Raw genomic sequence first — 22,105 nt, 5'->3', positions numbered from 1 at the left:
AGACAATGAACGCTAATGTGTATTGTCATGAAGGCCCACACAGCGCAGGCCTCGCTCTGACCTGGTTGCCGGGGACGTTGATGTGGGCGATCAGATCCTTGATGGCGCTACGCAGGTCGTGCAGGAGGGGCGGCGGCGATCCCTGCGAGCTGGCCTCCGTCTCCGTCGGCTCTTCCAGGGAGCTGAGGGCCTGCAGCCAATGCCACTCATCTCTGAAGAAACGCATGCAAAACTTAAAAAATGAAATGTTGCGGAGAGACTTGTGTCAAGGGACCTCTGGTTTGTTTCGTACACCCTTAAAACTGCTGGGTCAAAAATAACCAAATTTTGGTCAAAAATTGGACCGACCCGTGACTACGTTTTGGGTTGTTTTGCACTAAGCAACCCAATTATTTTTGCATAAAACAACCCCAAAAATGGTGTTGTCTTGAAACAAAATAAACCAAAGTTGAGTTTTTGTGTTTTTATTTCAAGACAACCCAGTTTGGGTGGTTTAGGGTCAAAGATTGGATTGAGCCGCTACTTGGGTCAGTTTGACATTTTTTTTCTGTTGTTTTGTACTAAGCAACCTGATTTTTTGTACAAAATAACACAAAAAAACGAGGTTGTCTTGAAACAAAAACCCAGCTTTGGGTTGTTGTGTTTCAACAAATCAACCCAAGGTTGGGTTGTCATCCATGACAGCAATTTTTTGGGTTGTTTTGGACAAAAAATTGAGTTGCTTAGTACAAAACAACACAAAACAAGTTGGGTTGCTTAGTACAAAATGACCCAGAAAGTTGGTGAAAATCAAATAAAATCAAACTGTATTTATATAGCACCTTTCATACATTCAAATGCATCTCAAAGTGCTGGAAAATGTAAACATCCATCATACAATAAAAAGAAAAAGCCATCCCTCCCATCCATATCCCCATGATCGTACGCACAGACACACACGCAAACCACAACATAGCGGGGCACAGAATAACCCCGTGAGGAAAGGCACCCACACTGAGAGGAATGACGGCCAACACCACAGGGAGGAATGCTATCCCAGAGACCACCAATGACCCAAGTAGTGGGTCGGTCCCCTTTTCATGTATTTTTGGGTTGTTTTGTACAAAAAAAAAAGGATAGTTTTGTACAAAACAAGCCAGAAGCTTAGGTCAAATTGACGCTAGTTACCAGGTCGGTCCCGTTTTTTACCCAAATTGGGTCATTTTTTACCCAGCAGTTTTAGCATTTTCAGTAAAACTGCATGAAATTAATGGCAATTTTCGAATGTTATTGTAATTTCTAATTCCTGATCATAAAGCGACTGCCGTTGTGATACCTTGAAATAAGGCCGGGTATCGGAGCGATACCCGTTATTGGTACTTTTCCATCAAGTAGAGTTCAGTTGCATTTACGTAACTTTTCAACACATTTGTTTGCTTTTATGCACTTTTTAGGTACTTTTTTTGGTTTAAATTTCACTTTCAGGTGCAATACATTTTACTGAATCATTATCAGGTACTAGTGTTATTGTTCAGACTGCATTTATGCTACAGTGGCATTTTTTTTGTTTTTGTTTTGGCACGCCAGCCCCTATTTTGAAACAAATGACACGATTTACTCCAAATTATTTTCGCAGCTCTCTAAGCTGCGGCTTCCCTGACTCCTGGTTTAAAAATCACTGACAGAAGGATCCCAACCTGGAGACGTTATTGTTGTCTCGTATCTTGGTGTGGCAGAGGACGTTGGGGAGCTTCTGAGGCACCAGCGCTCTGATCTGCTCCACGGAGGTGCACAGCTTCAAATATCCCAGGTACAAGCCAGGAGACAAAAGCTTCCTGCTCCGCCGGTGATAAGCAAGCTTCTCCTGTAGGATAGAAAAAGAAAATAAAGAGGGTTTCATCATAATCCTTTGAGGTGTTCTTATTGTTGTCATCCGTTTTCCTGCCAGTGGCTTTGACGCATTTCAAAAATGGCCGCCGCGAATGTATTTTGCTGTATTTCACGATGCAGTTTGGCGGTAATGGAGCACAAAGCAAGTATTTCAGTCAACTGCGGTTTCTCCAAAAGGGAATTGTCTGCCATTGTTTGGGAACCACAAGGCCAAATCTACTTATGCTGGAGACAGTACAGTATTTGCAACACTGGCATCCACTTTAATAAGTTCTACAAACAAAACAAAACTGCACAATTGCTTCCAGGCCGAAGATTTTGTCGTTCCAGAAACACGCGAGAGCCCATCATAAACACATCCAATTGTAATTTGAACGTGCCTGAGTGAGCAGCTTTGAAGAAGAAGCGGGTGAGATGGTGATTATTATTATTGTAGCGAACATTCTCTCAATGTAAGCTGGAAACAGAAACTTGTGATTGTTTTTCATTTCAATCGAAAGTCAATCGAGAGTCCTTGCAGCGTTTAGCGCAACTTCCCAAAACTCATATCGAATTCCATTCTGCAAGGCTTTTCCTAACCGTTTTGTTGACGCTGAGAATGAGCCTCATATAAACCACAAGCACTCCTGGCCATTCCTACACGTCATGGAAGCGAGCCCGTATCCAAAACAAAAAAACACAGAGAGCCACTTTTCCAAAACGGAGCCGTAATCCCGTCAGCGTCCGGCCGACGTACGTGCAGCGTGATGAGCAGCGTGTCCAGAGCGGTGGGCTCCTCGGGGGAGGAGATGGACTTGCGTTGGAGCTGCAGTTTGCAAAGCGGCATCCAGCGCACGCCGTCCAGGTTGGGAGAAGCGTTCATGTCCTTCAGGAGCACCAGCAGGGCGTTGCCGTGCTTGTCCTTGATTGGCTCGAAATACACTTGACCCAGGTCCTGCGTTCCCAGCATGCCCTGCGAGACGGAAACGCGTCAGTCAGGAATGCACCGCGACGGGCGGAATTGAAAAGATTTCGGAGCACCACCTGGAGATGAGAGACGGCTTGGAGCATCTTGAGGCGTGTCTGCAGGGTGCACGAGCAAGATGACTGTGTGGGATTCAGACATTGCTGCAACCAGGGAATCTCCTCCCACAAGTAGGATACCTATAAAATTGGTAAAATATCCTCTGTTGAGCATGGACTGGTAGAAAGAGTAATTTCTTGAAAATAAATAAATAATAACGAGAGCTGTTTGCATGTTCTCCCCGTGCCTGCGTGGGTCTTCGTCTCTGTGTGCCCTGCGATTGCCTGGCAAACAATTCAGGATATACCCTGCCTACTGCCCAAAGCCAGCTGAGATAGGCTCCAGCACCCCCCGGGATAAATAAATAATAACTAGAGCTGTGAGCATTTTAAAAAGTGGCCGTTGGTGTAAAGGCGCATAGGATGAGATTTTTCCAGGCCTTGTGCGTGTGAAATCTCATATATTCTCCTAGATTTCCGCAAGCTTCAAAAAAACAAAACACAAAAAATCAGTTCTCTTTGCAAACGGCGAATTGCCACGGCAACAGCGTGCCACAAAATAAAAAGCTTTCCATAATTGTTCGTCTTAAACATCTTTAGATGGAACACCCAAAGTTTGCAGACGATCGGATACGTTTTCTAGGAGGAGTCTGAGTAATGGCCAAAAAAATGGCGACAAATTCAACATAAAATCAAAATGGCGGACTTTCTCTTAGGTTTCGGACTGACTAAGACTCTTGTACGTCTTCGGCCTTTACACATGCCTCAAATGTACAGCCAGGGGTGTTTTGCTAATTGCCAACCTAACAGAAAATGTGAAATGTTATGTTAAAATTGCAATGTATATATTTAAGAAATGCTGATTGAATACAAACACAGCAGGGCTCTGAGATCTACAGACTTGGGTCAATTATTGGAACCCTGAGTTCAAAGTCAACATGGTGAAGCTTCATTTAGCTGTTATGCTGCATACAAATGGATTAAGCTGCCAAGAGAAGTTCTTTCTTTCTTTCTTGTGACGGTATTAACTCTATAACGTGATATAAATTTTAAGCCTACAGTGTGTGTACCTTTGTAAACCAAAGGAACTCCTGCATGAGGGAGCTGGGGTAGGAATCCTCAACCTCCACGATGGGAATCTGGTCCTCGGGAGTCACCAAGATGTTGTCATCTCTGTAGAAGATGGACGTCAGATAAAGTCCTCTGGAAAGGAAACAGAGTTGTTACAGATGAGACTACAGAGGATATAGTGTACAATATAATTGTGGGAATACTGAAGCATTCCCAGATATGTTATTGTGATTTTTATTCTCCACGCTTCTTTGCCGCGTAACAATTCCTACATAATAGAATTTCATAATTTAGCTCTCAATTTACTTCATAAGCATTCCACATGCATTCAAATCTTATCGTTCAGCTTTCAGCATTCCCACGCAATTTCTCCAGAAATTGCACTTAGTCTAGTTTCATGTGGTCCTGAGGCGAAAAAAAAAGTTTAGAATAAAAACAAATAATTGTATGCATTTATTATACATTTATTTTAATATCAACTTTTCCCCATTCATTTTCAATGGGACAGACATTGAACTCGTATCACTTTCCACACCGACTTCCATTACATATAACTTATCATTACCAGGTGTCTGATACTGCTTGGTGGCACAGTTGGCATTGTCCAGTAACCAGGAGGTTAGAATTTCAAAATTTATCTCTCAATTTACTTCATAAGCATTCCACATGCATTCAAATCTTAGCGTTCAGCATTCCCACGCAATTTCTCCAGAAATTGCACTTAGTCTAGTTTCATGTGGTCCTGAGGTTAAAAACGTTTAGAATAAAAACAAATAATTGTATTTACTTATTGATTGATTTATTTTCACCACAACAATTGTGTACATTTCAACACGCAAACCTTATTTACCTTTTCAAGCTTTTGACAAACTTGCTGTTTGGTTGAAAGAGATGACGCAGACTTTTGGACACGGAATGTTTTCTGCCATGCGCGGGAGCTTTGCACTGTTCTGTGAGGACAAGAATAATGAATAAATGACATTGTGTATGCATGTGTATGCATGTGTGTGTGTGTTTTTTTTTTTTAACAGCTCGCTGTGACAAATTGTGCCCATTACTCTGACTGGCTGCCACCAATGAATACCTCTTGTCCCGACACATCTCCTCCGGTGACAGGCTGTTACCTAATTGACAACAAACCTGACACGTTCAACAACACGCTCAAAGTGGAATGTTTTCTGACATTTCGTGCGCTCCAGCGGCGCGGCACCATTTGACAGCCAGCGGCAGACTATGGGCCTTGAGGGAACCACAAGCTCGCACGTCCCAGAGGGACACTAACTGCGTGCGTGCCTGCGTGTTTACCTGCGCATACTTTAGCCGGTGGAGCGCGGCGCGTCTTGAGCGACGGCCACGCGAGTGGAGCCAAGGAGCCGTAGTCATGTGTGCGCGCGCGTCTGTGTGCGTCTTAACCCTTCGCCACTCACTGACAGGGAGGTCAGTTAAGTCTGCGGGGACGTGTTTATTTTTAGTGGGCCTTCGGGGAGGGTTGGAGGCGAGAGAGGGAGGTGTTTGTGTGTGCGTGCGCGCCGCGTTTGCGTGGGCGCCTGTCGGTGAGATAACGCACCTCCCGACTCATTAGACACCCCGCGCCGATTCCCTCCCCTCCCAGGTGATCATACCTTCGCCCCCCCAGACCACTTAGAGTCAATAAATCCCCTCATTCAGGAGTCGAGAGAACTAATTTTCCCTTCAGGTGGACACGACCAGGCGGAGTAAAAACACCCCCCCACCCTTACCCGATTTTCTCCAGTGTGCGCTTGACACTGAGTAAGACAGACAAGTATGGCTGACTGCTGGGGTGCCAGTGTTAGTCAAGGCCTCTTTCACAGTTTAATTAATTGTGTTTGGACAAGGGGGTGAGGGCGGCGTGGGCTTTGGGGAGGCGGCCATGCGCTTCAATATTTATGTCTGTTCACAAAAATGTGTATCTACGTCTATCTTTATGTACGCGTGTATTAGGGGCGGTTCGGCTCGGTTTTGTGCTCACGGTTTTCGGTTTCGGTTTGGTTTGCTGTTTTAGAAAAATCAAGGATGTCTTGGAGTTAAAAGTGAAGGTGTATATTATTCACAGCTAATTACTAATATTATTAACTCCATTTTCACTGACGCAACCCTATGCGCTCCCGGCTGTTTTACTTGATTTTGGAAGGTCCACAGAATATTCTGTTCTATTGCTATAAAAACATGGAACCTACCAAAAGAAAGATGAGAGTCTCTTCTTTCATCAGGAAAAAAACCAAAACAACTGTTTCCGTTTTGCAGCAATTAGCATTAAAATATAGCTAAGTTTCATCATTATTCACAAACTTGTTGAAAACTTGGCAAAAAGTGTTGCAACATGGCCCTGGCTGATCTCTTATACTCTGCTGCCACATGCTGGCCATTTTTTGTCATAACTACCATTACCTTAAGCATTCATGTCAGAAGCTGTAGCAAAGATGTGTATGCTCTAGCATTTAAAAAAAAAAAATACACGTTTTTGGGAGTGCAGGACAAAGTACTCAAAAACGTATTTATACGTTTTTTTATACGTTTTTTGGGGTTTAAATGAGTAAATTGTTTTTATTATTCTATTTATGCTAGTGGAATATAGTAGCAGGCATAACAAATAACTGCTCAATTGGATGGCAAAAGGTAAAACCTACTGGTTACCAGCAAATATATCAGCTTTGTGTTGAACTGTACAAGACCAGAATTCACACAAAGTACATTTGTGACTAAATTAAGTTAATTACAGTATTTCGGTATGCAAACTTTTTATTTTTGTTTACTGATTAACCGTGAGGTTTTTCTTAATCAAAATAAGTGCTTTGCTTCACAGGTTGGAAAACACTGGCTCCTGATCAAATTACAATTATGCTATCATAAAATGAAATTACTAAATAAGTCGTATTTGATGGACATAAGACAAAGATGTCTCACAATTCATATCGAATATGGATAGATGAATGGTTATCTCATGTACTATTACTCTCTCTACACGATGTGTGCGCATCGAGGACTACTACTAAGCTAGCTGCTTGCTATATGCTAGCATTCAATATCCTCCGGTTAAACTAAGATCCCGTTTGAAACAAAACACCACAGTCATGATGAGCTTAGCGATTTCCAGGAACGTGTAATTCCGAGGTCCGTTTTATGTACCAGAAAACTTGCTTTGCATGAATGGAGACTCTGTAGCGATGCCTTAGGAAGCTAACGCCAGTAGCCCACTAGCATCGTCATGAAACCGAGGAGCCTCCGAGGCTGTACCCGCCCTTCTGCAATACGATTGGCTGTCGCTAGAAGGATATGACGCTGTATGAGGCACGCTGTAACCATGGACGCCATATTGGTGTAGCGTCGCTGGGAGTCTGCAGGCACTCCCAGCATGCTTTGCGGCACTGAGGATTTGAAATAGTGTTTAAAGTGCATGTTCTGTGTTAATTATTTAGTTATGTGGTCCTTTTAGGTTTGCTGTGACACTGTGATTGTGCACTTGTCTGCATTATGTGGAGTTGAAGTGAGCGCCACATTGGGGCGACAAAACAGGACCAAACCGAAACCATTAAACCGATCGGTTTTAACGGTTTTCAAAAACCGTTCCAGACCTAGTGTGCATATGTATGGACTACTACTGTAGACAGGAATGAGTGTTGCCGTGGCGGCGTGCGCTCTGTGTGTGTGCGCGAGACTGCTGCAAGTCAGCGTAATTTATGCCCTCTCCCGACTGCAGCCTACAACTCGTCTCTAACAGGAATAACAAACATGACCCGAGGACACGGCACCTTGGCTACCGTGGCTGAACTTTCAAGCTCAATCAGCCGTCGGCTGAAGAACGGCTAGCGCGCTCAATACTGACTATTATACCGAGTGTCCCTCCATTCATACGCCAGCGATCCACACTGGACAATCGTAAGTGGGCGAGAGTGTTTAGGAGAGAAAGCGCCGGACGAGCCCGTCAATGGTGAATGCGGTCGGCCGTCATGTAAAAGCGTCAGTGTAGACAGCTTTTGACACTTATGGGAGCAGCTTACGGCCGCCAGTGTTTGGCGATATAAACAGTTTGAGTGCGCGAGAAGCCCATCTGCACTTTGTCACCAAGGGAGAGGTATTCAGTGAGCGGGGAGGGGAAGCTGAGTCATGGAAAGACGCGGGGGTATTATTTCGGAGGCAGCCTTTCAGGGTGCGCAGCCCCCTGACGTACTATCAAGGAATGGTGGGAAGTGAAAAAATCTGACATAGAGAGGAGTGTAAAAAGAGTAACCGCAAGAAAAATAGGGGGCTACTTTGTTTAGTATTCATGTCTGTGACAACGAGGCACTCTAAAACGACAACACCAGTGTGAAACCCCCGCCGTTCCCTCCTCGTTCTCTTTTCCTTCCTGTCATCATCAGCTGTCATCCCTCTCAATGTGGATGAGATCGCCTTGGGTGTTTTTCCTCACATGGTTTCTCTGTGCCCCTCCATGTCCCCTTAACCAATGAATTGTGCATGCTGGTGGGGAAGTTTTAGTTGCATTTTGATGTCTGAAAAGCGCTATACAAATGAAGTTCGACTCAATGAGACATTCTAAAGTGGTCATGCCAGCACACTATCCAAAAGGGAAGAGTTAGCATAGTTAGCTAGCTATCCGTGTATTACAATTGTGCCGGCGCTAATGCGAATAAAGGTGGTCAAGTTCTTATATAGAGTCGACACATCCCGGGGCTCAAGTCACTGAGCGAACTTTTAGCCAGGCCCCCACCTCTTAAAAACAATCTGGAGAACCGAAATGGTAAAAAACAGTTTAACGCTATTGCCACAAATGAGTACTTTTCAGTCCTTGTATGCGATTTCACCAATTATCTTCAAACATAATGTATTTAGAAAATAATCTTTCATTTGAGCTACATTTTTCAGGCATTTGTATGTTACTCAGCATTTACTGTATTTGTCTTGGTGACTTTTTACTTTGAAAAAATGTAGTTAGTTATAGTAACTTATTACATTCACAAAAAGTAATTGAATTAGTAATCAAATTTGCTTCTTCATAAACTTAACATGGCTTCATTTAATTGTTTTTTTTGTTTTTTTTTTAATGTTGGCTACGAGAATGATTTATGACAATAACAAAACAAATACAGATGTCCATCGCTCACGTTTGTTTACACAGAATGTTTTCTGTAACATGAGCTACCATGGCGCCTCGAAAAAAAATCCCCATGTGTTTGCTCAAAACGCGTCGCGGGCTAACGTCACGAGCGGCGAGCGGCGCTCACGCCACTACGTCAGCGCTAAGGAGTCGCCTTCACGTCGCGGGTCAAGTATATTTGCAGCGCTCGTGTTTTAAAGTTGCTACTCCCCCTTGTTAAATCTAATGCCATCATAAAACCTTGAGGCGGATTAAAAATCACACGCTCATCCATAGTTGATTGGTTTAAAGGGCTGCGGTTTCAAGCAAGTAAATCATGGCGGGGATCGGGTGACTGCTGAGTCTTTTAGCAGCCAATAAATCAATCTAAAGGGTTTATTATACCGTGGCAGACGCAGCTCTGATGGGCATCTTTTATTTGGGCCAGCAGCTGGTCTAGAACCTCCTTCTGGCCTCTTTGACGGGGCGCGCGGCCGTCGACGTCCCTCCAACCTGCAGACGGAAGAGAGGGACAAGAAAATCATCATTCGGAAATTTTGTGGGTGACGATACTATTTTTAAAAACGTATTCAACATTTAATTGGGTATTGCGAGCCATTGTTTTCAAATTTTCCGATTTTTTTCTTTCAACTCAATTTTCTTCATCCAAAAGTTAATCGTACATTTGCTATTATTTAGGCTGTTCTGGACTCAAGTGTTACTTAACCAGATTTGATTCATCTGAATGGCTGTGAAAGACATCACCTTGCAGAACACTCTTTTTCAAGCAGTTTGTCCCCCCCCCCCCCCCCCTTTCCCAGATGGATCAGTGAAACGATACATTAGGCGTGTCATGTTATCGCAAACCGTCCTCTACTTTTCACAATACATGATTTTAACATCAGTCTGTATACGCTTTCAAGCATTACTTACACAGGTCTAAAGAGGACATGTAGTACACAGCGCAAACTCTTTGAACTGGCACATGAGTTATTAAGGCCTATCGGGTGTTACATTCAGTCTTTGTATTTCCACAAAACTTCCCACTGCCTTAAGGACAAACCTGCCAACATGACAGATGGCCATTTTTTTGTTCCAAATGCTAACATTACACTGCTTTGCCACAATGTAGAACAGGCTGGATAGAGCGTGTTGCATTGTGCGTGGCGAGGGTCACAAACACAACTTCGCATGTACTGTCTTCAATATGCTCAGAGAGATTGTGACGGGGCCGGACGAAACAAGGCGGTGGAAAGAATACACTCAATATCAGGTTTTCTACTTGGATTTGAGTCAAGAGATTTCACTTGAAATAATACATGGGAAATTTCATCTTCCTCAAAAAGCATGTTGCTTGGTGTGTTACAGTAGTGGCTGTTTGTTTATGATTAGCGTAATAAGCTAATTTGCGTTCATCCATGTTTGGCGTAAGAGTGGAAGTGATCTTTGGTCATAAACACGAGGCTTCTTCAAAAGTCTACAAGTGCCATTTTTTTATTTGACAGTTATACGGGGCAAGAAATTATCATCATTTGTTTGTACACCAGCGTTAGCCGTTAGCATGACATGCTGACTGGCCAAAGTGTCGGCGTTTTCTTCTACTCTTGGATGAATACTAAGTCATTTAGTGCCCAGTCCATGATGAGCAAAAGTTACGAAAAGTAGTCCGAAAAAAAGACTGTACGCTTCTTAGCCACGTTAGCATTTTAGCGCATAAACACACCTGGAGGTTTGCAGTGCGGTGACATGTCTTCTACTCATTTATACTTTGGGAAATATGTCCATCTGCGTGGCTCTAAATTTTTATCAACACACATTAATGTTAGCTAACCGCTGACACATTATGCAATTTAACCAAATTAATAGTATAGAACACCTGTGAGGCCAATAAAAGTACTTATTTGGGATTGACTGTTGTATGAATTAGCATAAAGTTAGCATCATTCTTAAATTATATGATTGGGTTGAACATTTTGGAGTTGAAAAAACAAACTGTAGCGAATGAGCTTCACTTCTACTAGTTTTGGGTGCTTAAGCTGCCTCGGACCCTCAAACATTTAGGCCTCTATATTAGCTGCTTCTCAAACAGATACAGTCGTATATTAAGAGTACTTGGAGAGCCGTGCGCACAGAGAACAGTCGGCGCACACATGCGGACACACACACACACAAGCGCCATGGCTGGAACATAACACAGCACACTTTGCCTCCCAAAGCAATAAAAACAAGTAGTAAAAGGACATTTACGAATGCCTCAATGAAAAGTCTGTACGTTCCATTAAAAGAATACTGAAAATCTATTCACTATCTCGGCCTGCATGAGAAATCACACAGACACGCGCTTTCTACCCCCAAACGCCCCCACACACAGAAAGTGATCCTTCAGCACGACTGCACGCTTTGCATCCCTCGCTTGCTCCCTGAAGGATGTGTCAGCGATAAACCCACCTCCCCCGCGCCCCTTTCTCGTACCATCACGCACCACCCTCACCCCAACTCCCACTCCTGGAGCCCCCCGGAGGGCGAGCGGGTCCGAAACACGGTGAGCTCTATTCCCGGAAAGGTGCCTGTCCAGACAGGACAAGCGGGCCCTTTAATGGGCGTCCACGGCCCGGTATAAGGCCCCCACTGTTGGGGCCGCGCCGCGCGCTACAGCACAGACATGCAAATATTTCCAGTGGTAGGCCCAAATGGAAAACACAAACACGCGACATCGAAATTAGCTCGGAGAGCGGGAGGAAGGTGGACAGTTGAGAAAAATAAAGGAGAGAGGGAAAGCCCAGTCTCGAAAAGAAGACACAAACACGGCTAGTGAGGACAAACGCGTTCATGTGTCCTCCAGATGTGCCACGAGGGTGCCAATGCGCATGAATTGCAGATCGGGGAAAAAGAGGGCCAACGCTGCGCTGCCCTCAACACCTCAGCTGTTGTTGCATGACTTCACCGTTACCTGCTCGACTGAACCCGGCCAGCTTCTTTTGTCGGCCGGCGCCAAACATCGGGCCCCGGGGCTACGGTTACACTCTCTGACGTCAGCAGCGGGTGTCCCACCGCCGGGCCCGCCGAAAGGCCAGCTGTCGGCCCGGCCGATGATGTCAAAACGTACGTAGGCATGACGCTTGAATCGCCCAATGAGAACAGTGACTCAGCCGGCTTAACGTGTGGGAAAGCCGTGATGCGTGTACACATCAGAGGTGACAAAACTACTTAACATTATGTACTTAAGTAGAAGTAGAGATACGATAGTTAATAACAAAAATAGAAGTAGCAATTCATAATACTATATTCAAGTAAAAGATTCTACAAAAGCTTTTTTTAAATTATACACTGTACATTATATTATTTTTTTTATCATACACTATATAATAACCTCTTTTAATTTAATTACATGGCTGCATGTTGTTGTTTAAGAGCTATAGGCATCTCTTCCACTTGTTCACTTTAAACTTCTTAACGAGCTAGCTAGCTAGCACTTAAGCAAGTTTACGAGCTAACTAGCTCTTAAAAAAAATAACATGATAGCTAACTAAAGTTTAAAAGCTGCCTAGCTAGCTCTTGAAACAATAACATGCTCGCTAGCTCATGATGTTGTTTAAGAGCTAGCTAGCTACGTCTTAAACATACTAACTTTAAACTTGTTAATAATAAGTTTAAGAGATACCTATAGCTAGCTAGCTAGCCAGCCCTGAAAGGGAAACTTCACTTATTTAGCCCATTATAGCAATAAAAAGTTAATATTTTGTCTATAATTAATGTGATACTTTCATTATTTTTCACGTACAATTAGAACCTTTAAAAACACATTTTGCAACTTGCTGTCGACTGAAAATTACATCACAGGGGCTCAGGTAACCAATCACAGCTCAACTATTTGAGGTTTGGTCATGTGACATTCACAAGCTGAGCTGTGATTGGTTACCTGAGCCCTTGTGATGTCATTTTCAGTCGACAGCAAGGTGCAAAATGTGTTTTTAAAGGTTCTAATTGTACATGAAAAATAATGACTATATCAAATTTATTATAGGCCAAATATTAATGTTTGACTGCCAAAAATGGTTAAATAAGTAAAGTATCCCTTTATATCCCCTTTACAAAAACATGCTAGCTACATGTTCTCTTAGCTTTGCTCATGTTGTGAACTGAAAAAATGTTAAAATAATGAATGGTAACTGGAAAAAAACCCATTTTGTAACAGCACAGAATGCTCGCTTTTAGGCTGGCACAGGACAATTTTGCCACAAATCATTCTTATAGGCGTAACATAAAACAATTCTCTTCAATATGGCTAAAAAATCAGATTGTTTCTCCAAAAGAAAAAGGAAAAAAAAAAAAAGTCTTTTTTGACAAAGTGTGCAGTAGAAAATAAAAATAATGTATGTTTTAAATTGTAGAAACTAAAAGTAAAAAGTTGAATAAAAAATAAATGCACAAATAAAGTACAGATACCTAAACAATCTATGTAAGTACAGTACCCAGACTTACTGGAAGGACTGGCACAGGCAGGGGTCGAAGCCAGTGCTGGCCCCCAACCCTTCATGTTGTAGGCTGACACTTGTACGTAATAGGGGGTCCCCTGAAAAGACAGGCCAACAGTCAGTCAAGGCACAAAGAGAATTTAGAGTTTTAGCAAAGATGTTGATTGTAAATGTAAACAACCTCCTGTGTTCTTGAAAAAGTAACCAAAAGTATGTCGTCTTTTTTTTTTTTTTGTACAAAATTCTATTCAGGTTAACATAAAATAGTCTCATTTATTATGGATGGATGTGCGGAGGGCAAATCCACTATCAAGGAGCCGCTGTGCCTGTATCTGTGCCCAGTGTGCCGACAGCAGGCCTCTGTCCTTTCCTTTCTCAGCCAGATCAATCACCGAGCCGCCAACGCTTCCCGACCTCGCCTTGACCCCTGTCATGTGACGGGAGTGAGCTTCGGGGCTGGCAGCGGGGTTCTCGGGAGGAGAAAGAAGCGCGGCGCTCTCTCCCACAAACAAACGGGCGGGACTGTCCATTAGTCCGCATGGGCCGGACATAAATCAGGTGGCAGGCTACCAAGCTGCTCTCGGTGGCAGTTTGGCAACTGCTGCTTCTCAATGGTCAGAAGCCATTTGGAACGCTAACAAACTGGGTTTTCCCCAATTGTGTGTGTGTGTGTGCCTGCGTGTTGTTTTTGTGCCAGGTCATAAGTCTTCGGTTGAACCGGTGGCGGCTTCAGTGGGCCGTTTGATGCGTGTAATAAAGGACCTCGGAGATGTTGTTTGTGTGTAAATAATGTAGGATAATAGCCACTAAATTTTCAGCTTTGGCAGAGGCAGCCCGGGGGAGTGGGATCTTGCTGTTTTTTTTTTGTGCCACATACCAATGCAGATTGCATTCATACCTTGGGACCTTCATACACTATTTGATCTACAAGGTCACTTTCAAGGTCAGCTAAAATAAAAGATCAAAATGTTGCTAAAATATGCACCTGTTATGTGCTGAGGTTGGATCCCAAAAGCGCAGACACAAATAAGATTTTAACTATTTATTCACACTGAGAGGCGTGGAACAAACTTGACTAGATGAGAAACAACGAGAGCTGCACAGAGGAACAGAGGTAATAATCCGACAAAAAACACACACTTCTCAGACAGCTTATATAAACAGTGAATCGATCTGATTGGTTGTGGCTCGACATGTTGATAACAGGACTGACATGGAATTATGTGATTGGCTGTTGACTAGATAAAGAGATTAAAGACTCCTGACATCACATAGCGTATTGCCAGTTGAAACTAGATGCCGATTACATCAGTTCAAAAAAAGACACTTGACCTCACGGTCATGACCCAAACATAACCCTTGCATGACCCTAGTCATGACAGTAATCATAACCCTTACATGACCCAAGTCACAGTAAGCACAACCCTTGCATGACCTTGTTTTCTATACCTTCCCTTCTTACTTTGACCATATCCAAACATTTTTGTTTTGTTTATTTTATTTGAACTGAGTCAAATGCCCATTTTTAGCATATGTCGTGAACCACTGGAAAATGGATGGCGGGCCGCAAATCGGCCCCGGGCCGTAGTTTGGACACAATTGGTCTATGATTTTATTTGATTTGATTTATTTATTTTTTTAAACAAACTTTAGGTTATGTACATAATAATGACATCCAGGACAATTCCATATGCAAACTGCATTGCTCATCTGAGGGTTGCTTGTGAAATCACGAATTTCGTTTTGTTTGAGGCCGGCTGATTGGTCCGACATTTTTAATTACGAATTGAGCGTTTGTCCTTGCACAATTCCAATCTTAACTTACAGAGTTGAGTCCAGTGATGTTGTACTGCAGCACAGTGGCGTCCTCCACCACCGCCTCTCCCAGCACGGCGCTGAAGGAAGGCGTGGCGCTCCAGCTCACTGCAAATACACAAACACATCCACAATCACAAATTACGGGGGGTGGCTAATACTACTGTATTTAGTGGTCGGGGGGTGAGAAAGGCATTCGCCAAACATTTGGCATCTTCTCAGTCAAATGTGACGTCGGCTTGATCCGGCACAGCGCCTGACCTTTGTATTTGGTAACCACAGCCGAGCTGACGCATTGGGGTTCCTGGAAATCCACCGTTAGGCTGGTGCTGCTGCTGACGGACAAGCGCGCCGCGCTAGGAGTCTCTGGAGGGTCTAAGTGATAAAAACAAAAAAAAAAAGACAAAAAAAAACCGAAGTGAGCCAGACGGACGAGCGAGATATTGCGGCGGATCGCTTTCATGACATCATTTGCTCGCTCTCGTGTGAAATTGCAGCAATTTGCTGTCGCGATCGCAACGACGGGCTGCTCAGCATGCACAGATTGGGGGGGGGGGGGATAATTATGAACAAGATAGGACGTACAAAGATATTAAATCAAATCAAATGAGCGGGTGGAAAAAAAAAAAATCAGTCTCACATCAAAGTGCAGATTGGTTTGGCTTTAGGGGCGTGTGTGCGTGTGAGTGTTTGTTTTTGCGGGGTGGCTGTCTCCCCAGCCACTAAATGTGTCATGAAGTGCCTATAAAAATTAACACACGCATATGCGCACACACTCAAGATCCTAGTGTGGAAGTCATTAAGTTGGCGCAGACGAGAAAAGGAGTCGAGAAAAAAAAAAAGAAAAACGACTGGCGAAGCGGGCTGCTGCGAGCCTCCCTCGGAGGTTTCCCCAAATCCTTTGTAGCGCCATCAAAGTCTGGCTGGAACCTTACTTGCGTGCTCGAAGCCCATCTGCATGCGTCTGAAGAGCCGCAGCCGCCATTCCCAGGCCTTGAGCTGCCGCTCTGAGCCCTCCCGCTCTCCGGGGCCCACGCTGTCCACTTGGGTCTGAAGCTCCGACACCCGCTGCTCGGCCTCCTGCACCAAGGTGGCCAGGTGGACCGCTCGGCCCTCCGAGCTCACGACTTGAGAAACACAAACAGGCGACAGTGTGACATGGCGATTGAAAATGATTGGCTCTTAACTCATTTGCTCCCAATAATGTGTAAATATGTTTGTTTTTAAATGTTTTACGTGTCCCAAAGACGTATTTATACGTTTTTTTGTTTTTTTATGCTAGAGCATACAGAAGGCTTTGATGCAGCCTCTCAACTACAAAGAATGGTTGCAGAAATGGAAGTTATTACACAAACGCTCCCAATAATGTGTAAATATGTTTGTTTTTAAATGTTTTACGTGTCCCAAAGACGTATTTATACGTTTTTTTGTTTGTTTTTTTTATGCTAGAGCATACAGAAGGCTTTGATGCAGCCTCTCAACTACAAAGAATGGTTGCAGAAATGGAAGTTATTACACAAACGGCCAGCAGGTGGCAGCAGAGCAAAGGAGATCAACCAGAGCCACGTAGAAAAAAGCTAAATTACTTACAATTTTAAATAGATTTGTGAAAACTGATGAAACTTAGCTCTCTTCTAATGCTAATTGCTGCAAAACCGAAACAGATAGAAACATACTTTTTTTTTCCTGATGAAAGAAGAGACTTTAATCTTTATTTTGATAGGTTCCATGATTTTATAGCAATAGAACACAATATTCTCTGGGCCTTGCAAAATCAGTCAAAATCCAGTAAAACAGCCGGGAGCGAACGGAATTGCTTCTGTGAAAATGGCTGGGAGTCTCAAAGAGTTCATCGACAAGTAATCGATTATCAAAGTAAACTATTTTAATACTCGAGTAATTGTTTGGAGCCATTTTTTTTTTATTTAAAATTGTTCAAATTCTCTGATTTCAGCATATCAACAGTTAATTGTTGACTGATTTCTGTAGTCCTTCATGAAAAAAAACTGATTATCTTCTGTCCATTTTCCTCACTAGGGTCGCAGGGGTGATGGAGCCTATCCCAGCCGTCTTCGGGCAGTAGGCGGGGTACACCCTGAACTGGTTGCCAGCCAATCGCAGGGCACACAGAAAGCTAACATCATGTCTTTGTCTTTAGACAAACTAGTTAAAAGCAAACCAGGCAACTCGTGTACTGCAGTATTATCCACATCACAATCCTGTGTACTGTATATGCCAAAAGTACAAAGAACTGTACAAACAGTTCATTTAGCCATTTAATAAAAGACAAGCAGCCCGGTTTAATTTTCTTCAAAGAAATCGAGCATAAATCTCACTTCTTCTGTTTTGAAACAATTGTCTTTCATAAAGCTGACTTGGACAAAAACAATAAACATGGTTAACCAACAGACAACTCGAAACACGAAGCAATGAATGAAACAATGCAACACCACTGTGGGAAATCCTGACAAGTCATTTTGCAGGCCGCTTTTTGTTGTCCCAATAAACATTTTAACCGAGCTTTCCTTGCGGAGGGATGACAACATCCAGAAGGAGACTGTGTGAAAGTGAGAGCGACGGGCGAGACAATTGCTCTTCTTGGGGAAAACAAAATGGTGGGAGCATACGTTTAAATCGCCGCTTTAAGTTTTTTTTTTTTTTTTTTCCCCCCCTGCAAAAGTGGTGGAACATTTTGATCTATTTAAATCACGAACCGCAGCGCCAAAGCGCCTCCGCGGGAGGAATGTTTCGTCTCAAAGGGGCTACAGCTTGACTAAAACAATGTGGAAAATCACAATCATTTATTTCACCCAAAATGAACCAAAACAAAACAGCAGTAAAGGAGATGTGACACCTAATCAATGGTGGGAAGTACAAATGCTTGGTAGATTTTTTTTTTTTGTAATCAAAAGACTACACTAGCAGGTAATGCCGAATTACAGTCTGAGTGAAGACAATAGCATATTGTACTTCTTTTGGCGGCCCCTCACTCACCAAGTGTTTAGGACTGGTGTGAGTCTGTGTTTAGTCTGTGTGGCCTGCGTTTGTTCACAGTGGATTCCACTGTTGAGCGTTAGATTCCACTGTTGACAGTAAGTTTAAAGCTCTGTGTCAAAATGTCCATCTGGCTGTTTGATTGCGTGGCCCCTTTAGTGTCTCCTCACTGGCTGCGGGCTTCTCCTCTAATGCGAGCGTCTCCGCCGGTCGGGGTCGGCCGTAAGCTTTGATTGGCCCCCGGCGCGCACGCTTCGACTCTTACTCGGTAATGCAACAGCTGGGGTTGAGGTTTAAGGTCGGGGTTCAAACTAGGATTTAAGGGGCAGGCTCCCGAATCCTAATTTGGAAACGGACTTTTGGATTGCTGGAAATAGCTGCTGAGGGTGCAAAAAAAAAAGTTTCAAAAGACTTGTATGTCCAGCTTTTTCGAGATACGAGTCATCATTGGGCTGATTTTTTGCTTTGAAAGTCACTTCACGAGCTATTTAATGCCTCTCTTATTTGAAGTTTACATATCAAACAAAAAGTGTGTATTTAAAACTGCCTAACCAGAGGCTCTAGCTGCTAGCTTAATGCTAACATCCATCCATCCATTTTCCTGAACCACTTATTCCTCTTAATGCTAACATACAACAGGAAATGCTATTGACATGCTAATAATTAGCAAGCATGTTCACGCTACTCAAATTCAACTCGTAACTCAATTTCAAATTCTCATGTTTTCATGACTAATCTTTCGAAATGTAGTATGATTTAAATTTTAAGTAAACATCGCATTCCAGTCAAACACAAAAAGTGTGTATTTAAAACTGCCGAAAGAAAGGCTCTAGCTGCTAGCTTAATGCTAACATCCATCCATCCATTTTTCTGAACCGCTTATTCCTCTAAATGCTAACCTACAACAGTAAAGTGCTAATAATTAGCAATTAGCATGTTCACCGAACAAATTCAACTCGTTACTCAAATTCAAATTCTCATATTTTCATGACCCCTCCATCGAAATGTTGTAAGATTTAAATTTTGAGTAAACATCGCAATCCATTCAAACAGAAAAATGTGTGTATTTGAAACTGCTTAATGCTAATATCCATCCATCCATTCTCCTGAACCACTTATTCCTCTTAATGCTAACATACAACAGGAAATGCCATTGACATGCTAACAATTAGCAAGCATGCTCACGAAACAAATTCAACTGGCAACTCAAATTCAACTCATAACTCAAATTCTCTCATCTATTATCTTCATGACAAATCCAACAAATGTAGTAAGATTTAAATTTTCAGTAAACATCGCATTCCAGTCAAGTGTCAAGATCAGATCTACGGAAGTGTGTGTAGTGTGTGTGGCTTCTTCATACGAGCCGCGTTGTAATCATTAACAGAAGAATGGAGCAGCAGATTATGCAGATGACTAAACAAACACTGCAGTGTCATTATCGCCACGCCATCGCTTTTAATCTGTTGTCTTTGCTGACATGGCACACGCTCGTAAACGCACACAACACGCAAGGTAGGATACGGTGTCAGTTTGAGAAGGTGACTCATTGCTTGGGAGCAACTCTGCGAGCTACTTTGGTGACATCGGAGAAGCGGCACTGCGCGTCCATGGCGACCCATGTCGCTTTGCCGCAACTGAAGCGAAAACAAATCAGTGGCTGCTTTCTGCTGTGTCGTGACAAAACTGTGCTGAATGCATAGGCTGCATTAATGCCTCCGTTTTGACTGAGAGCGTGGTTGCTATAGTGACACTAACAAATCAAGGTCTCACTTCTATGGATGTCAATATGAAGTAGATTTTTTTTTTTCTTGTCCTATCTGGAACTCGTAACTCAGATTTTGGCTTGCCAAAAAAAAAAGAAAAAAAAAAAAAGAAAAAAAAGAAAAAGAAAAAGCAAAACGCCTGGTCCAGACGGACACCGTAAAGATGTTTATTCATAGCACTTTGTTGTTTCCTTTTGCTATATTTGAGCTCCATTTTGTTATTACGGGGAGCTGAAATGAACTCTCCAGCTTACAGTATGAGAGGCGCACTCACAGTGGGGGCTTTCTTTGGCACCGGCGTGGAGCAACAGCTTGGCCATGGGCACGTTGTTGGTCATGATGGCGATGTCGAGGGGCAGGAGGCCTTCGCTGTTCGGGGTGTTGAGGTCCAACTCCTCTAAGCTGTACTGGGACAGCAGCAGCTGCACCAAGTCCAACTCTTGGTGCTCCACTGCCTCAAACAGCGCTTCATTGCTCTGGAACTGTGACACAAAGACAGTTTGTGGGGCGTTCAAGAGGAATACTGCTGAGTCGTAGCGGTGAATTCACACACCCACAGTGTTTAAACTTGTTTGGCCACAAAAGAAAGGAGCTGGTCGGGAGCATGTGATGTTAATACTTTCTACCAAGTCTATTTTTAGACAACAACGTTCCCGTGATTATTATTTTATTCCGACGTCGCCTCGGACTTACTATGGTGGTTTTGCGCAGCCTCTCCTTGTCTCCCCCTCGTCCCGACACCACGCTGTCCTCCAAGGCGGCGGGATTGGTGCTCACACGGAACTTTCCAGACAAGTTGCGGTAGAGGCGGCGAGCCGCGCTTGGCGAGGACAAGCTGGCTGACTTGCGGGCCGGGGTCGGCTGGTGGGCCTGGTCCCCCCGCATGGGCTGCGTCATCTTGCTTGAATCAGCCCTGCAAGAACAAAGGAGGCAAAACACGACATGGTTGATGTTTGATGGCTATGAGCTGCACTAAAGCACAACATTACATCTTAATTGTCTACCCACTACCACACAGAGACGGGGATGACTCACATTGCAGTAAATATCAGCTTTAAATGCCAGTTGTTTAAGCCTTTTTAAAACCAAGAATTGATACAACATGTGTAGTTAAACCCAAAATGATTCATACCTGGCCAATTTTTCAGTTAAAGTGATTCATTTGAATGCATTTAATAACTTGGATTTATACAGCGTCTTTCAAGGGTTTCGGTTGGAGATGACACAAAAAAGTGGCAAAGACTATGTAGGGATCAATGAAAAACAGTTTCATTTAAAAAATTATTCATGTTCCAGACCTTACAGACTGTACTATCCTAAAAGGATCCTGGTAACTTCTGTTGTTGAAATCATGCCAAAAGAGCCAAAACAAAGCGTGTATGTTTTATTTTAAAGAAGAAACATTGACACCATCAGGCAAAGTTTTGGACACACTCTAGTCCTACTCCATCGGAAAGTGTCGTCATGTCTGCTGTGTCGCTCTTCGGCGTCACGTCTCATGCGTTTCAAACAGATAAGCATCTTTTCTGCCTCTTGTGTCTCGGCACGGCTGGTATGGAGTCTATGCTCCGTCTCCGGTCCGCCATGGGAACGCCGTTGACGGCCGTCTGCTCAGTGGTGTCGGCACACACTCAGCTGCTGAAGGAAATGTCAGCAGGGGCCTACAGGCGACAGTGACAGACTATGCGATAGGTCCCACGCACCAAACGGGAGGCGGGGAGATAAATGAAGCCCTCAAGTGGTAACTTTCAACAGCTTTCTCTCCTTCTGTTCCTTGCCGGGTCTCATTCATCTCCCGGCGCCCCCTCCTCCCCTGACCAACTGTCTCGTGTTTCACATCTTCATCGGCCTTCAATTAATCTGTTACAGTGATTGTAATAGTGTCTGTAAATGACATGTACTTTGTGTCACACATCTTTTAAACACTCTGTCAAGGCGATGTCAAACAGAACGGAGCTGCGAGCTCATTGGCAGGAACTAGTTCCATCTGAGGCTTTGGAAAGAGGCGGTTCAGGACA

The 22,105-nt window shown here is 43.5% G+C and overlaps 1 protein-coding gene across 3 annotated transcripts in view; it reads right to left on the bottom strand.

The window, feature by feature from the left end:
* Positions 1-22,105, bottom strand: part of ankfn1b (ankyrin repeat and fibronectin type III domain containing 1b) — a 154,950-nt gene that overhangs the window by 6,614 nt on the left and 126,231 nt on the right. For all 3 annotated transcript variants that reach the window (XM_077503509.1, XM_077503510.1, XM_077503508.1), the window contains 13 exons: positions 20,781-21,000; positions 20,362-20,569; positions 16,263-16,454; positions 15,589-15,702; positions 15,338-15,435; positions 13,520-13,610; positions 9,443-9,550; positions 4,793-4,892; positions 3,942-4,074; positions 2,893-3,012; positions 2,606-2,821; positions 1,677-1,843; positions 62-212 (listed from right to left, as the gene is read on the bottom strand). In XM_077503509.1, coding sequence (XP_077359635.1) covers positions 62-212; positions 1,677-1,843; positions 2,606-2,821; positions 2,893-3,012; positions 3,942-4,074; positions 4,793-4,892; positions 9,443-9,550; positions 13,520-13,610; positions 15,338-15,435; positions 15,589-15,702; positions 16,263-16,454; positions 20,362-20,569; positions 20,781-21,000 — 1,918 coding nt within the window. The remainder of the gene's footprint in view (positions 1-61; positions 213-1,676; positions 1,844-2,605; positions 2,822-2,892; positions 3,013-3,941; positions 4,075-4,792; positions 4,893-9,442; positions 9,551-13,519; positions 13,611-15,337; positions 15,436-15,588; positions 15,703-16,262; positions 16,455-20,361; positions 20,570-20,780; positions 21,001-22,105) is intronic.

The sequence above is a fragment of the Festucalex cinctus genome, chromosome 17 (genome assembly GCF_051991245.1).
Source record: "Festucalex cinctus isolate MCC-2025b chromosome 17, RoL_Fcin_1.0, whole genome shotgun sequence".
NCBI classification, from domain to species: domain Eukaryota; kingdom Metazoa; phylum Chordata; class Actinopteri; order Syngnathiformes; family Syngnathidae; genus Festucalex; species Festucalex cinctus.
Note: the sequence above shows the minus strand (reverse complement) of the source record. Positions and strands in the feature narration are given on the sequence as shown.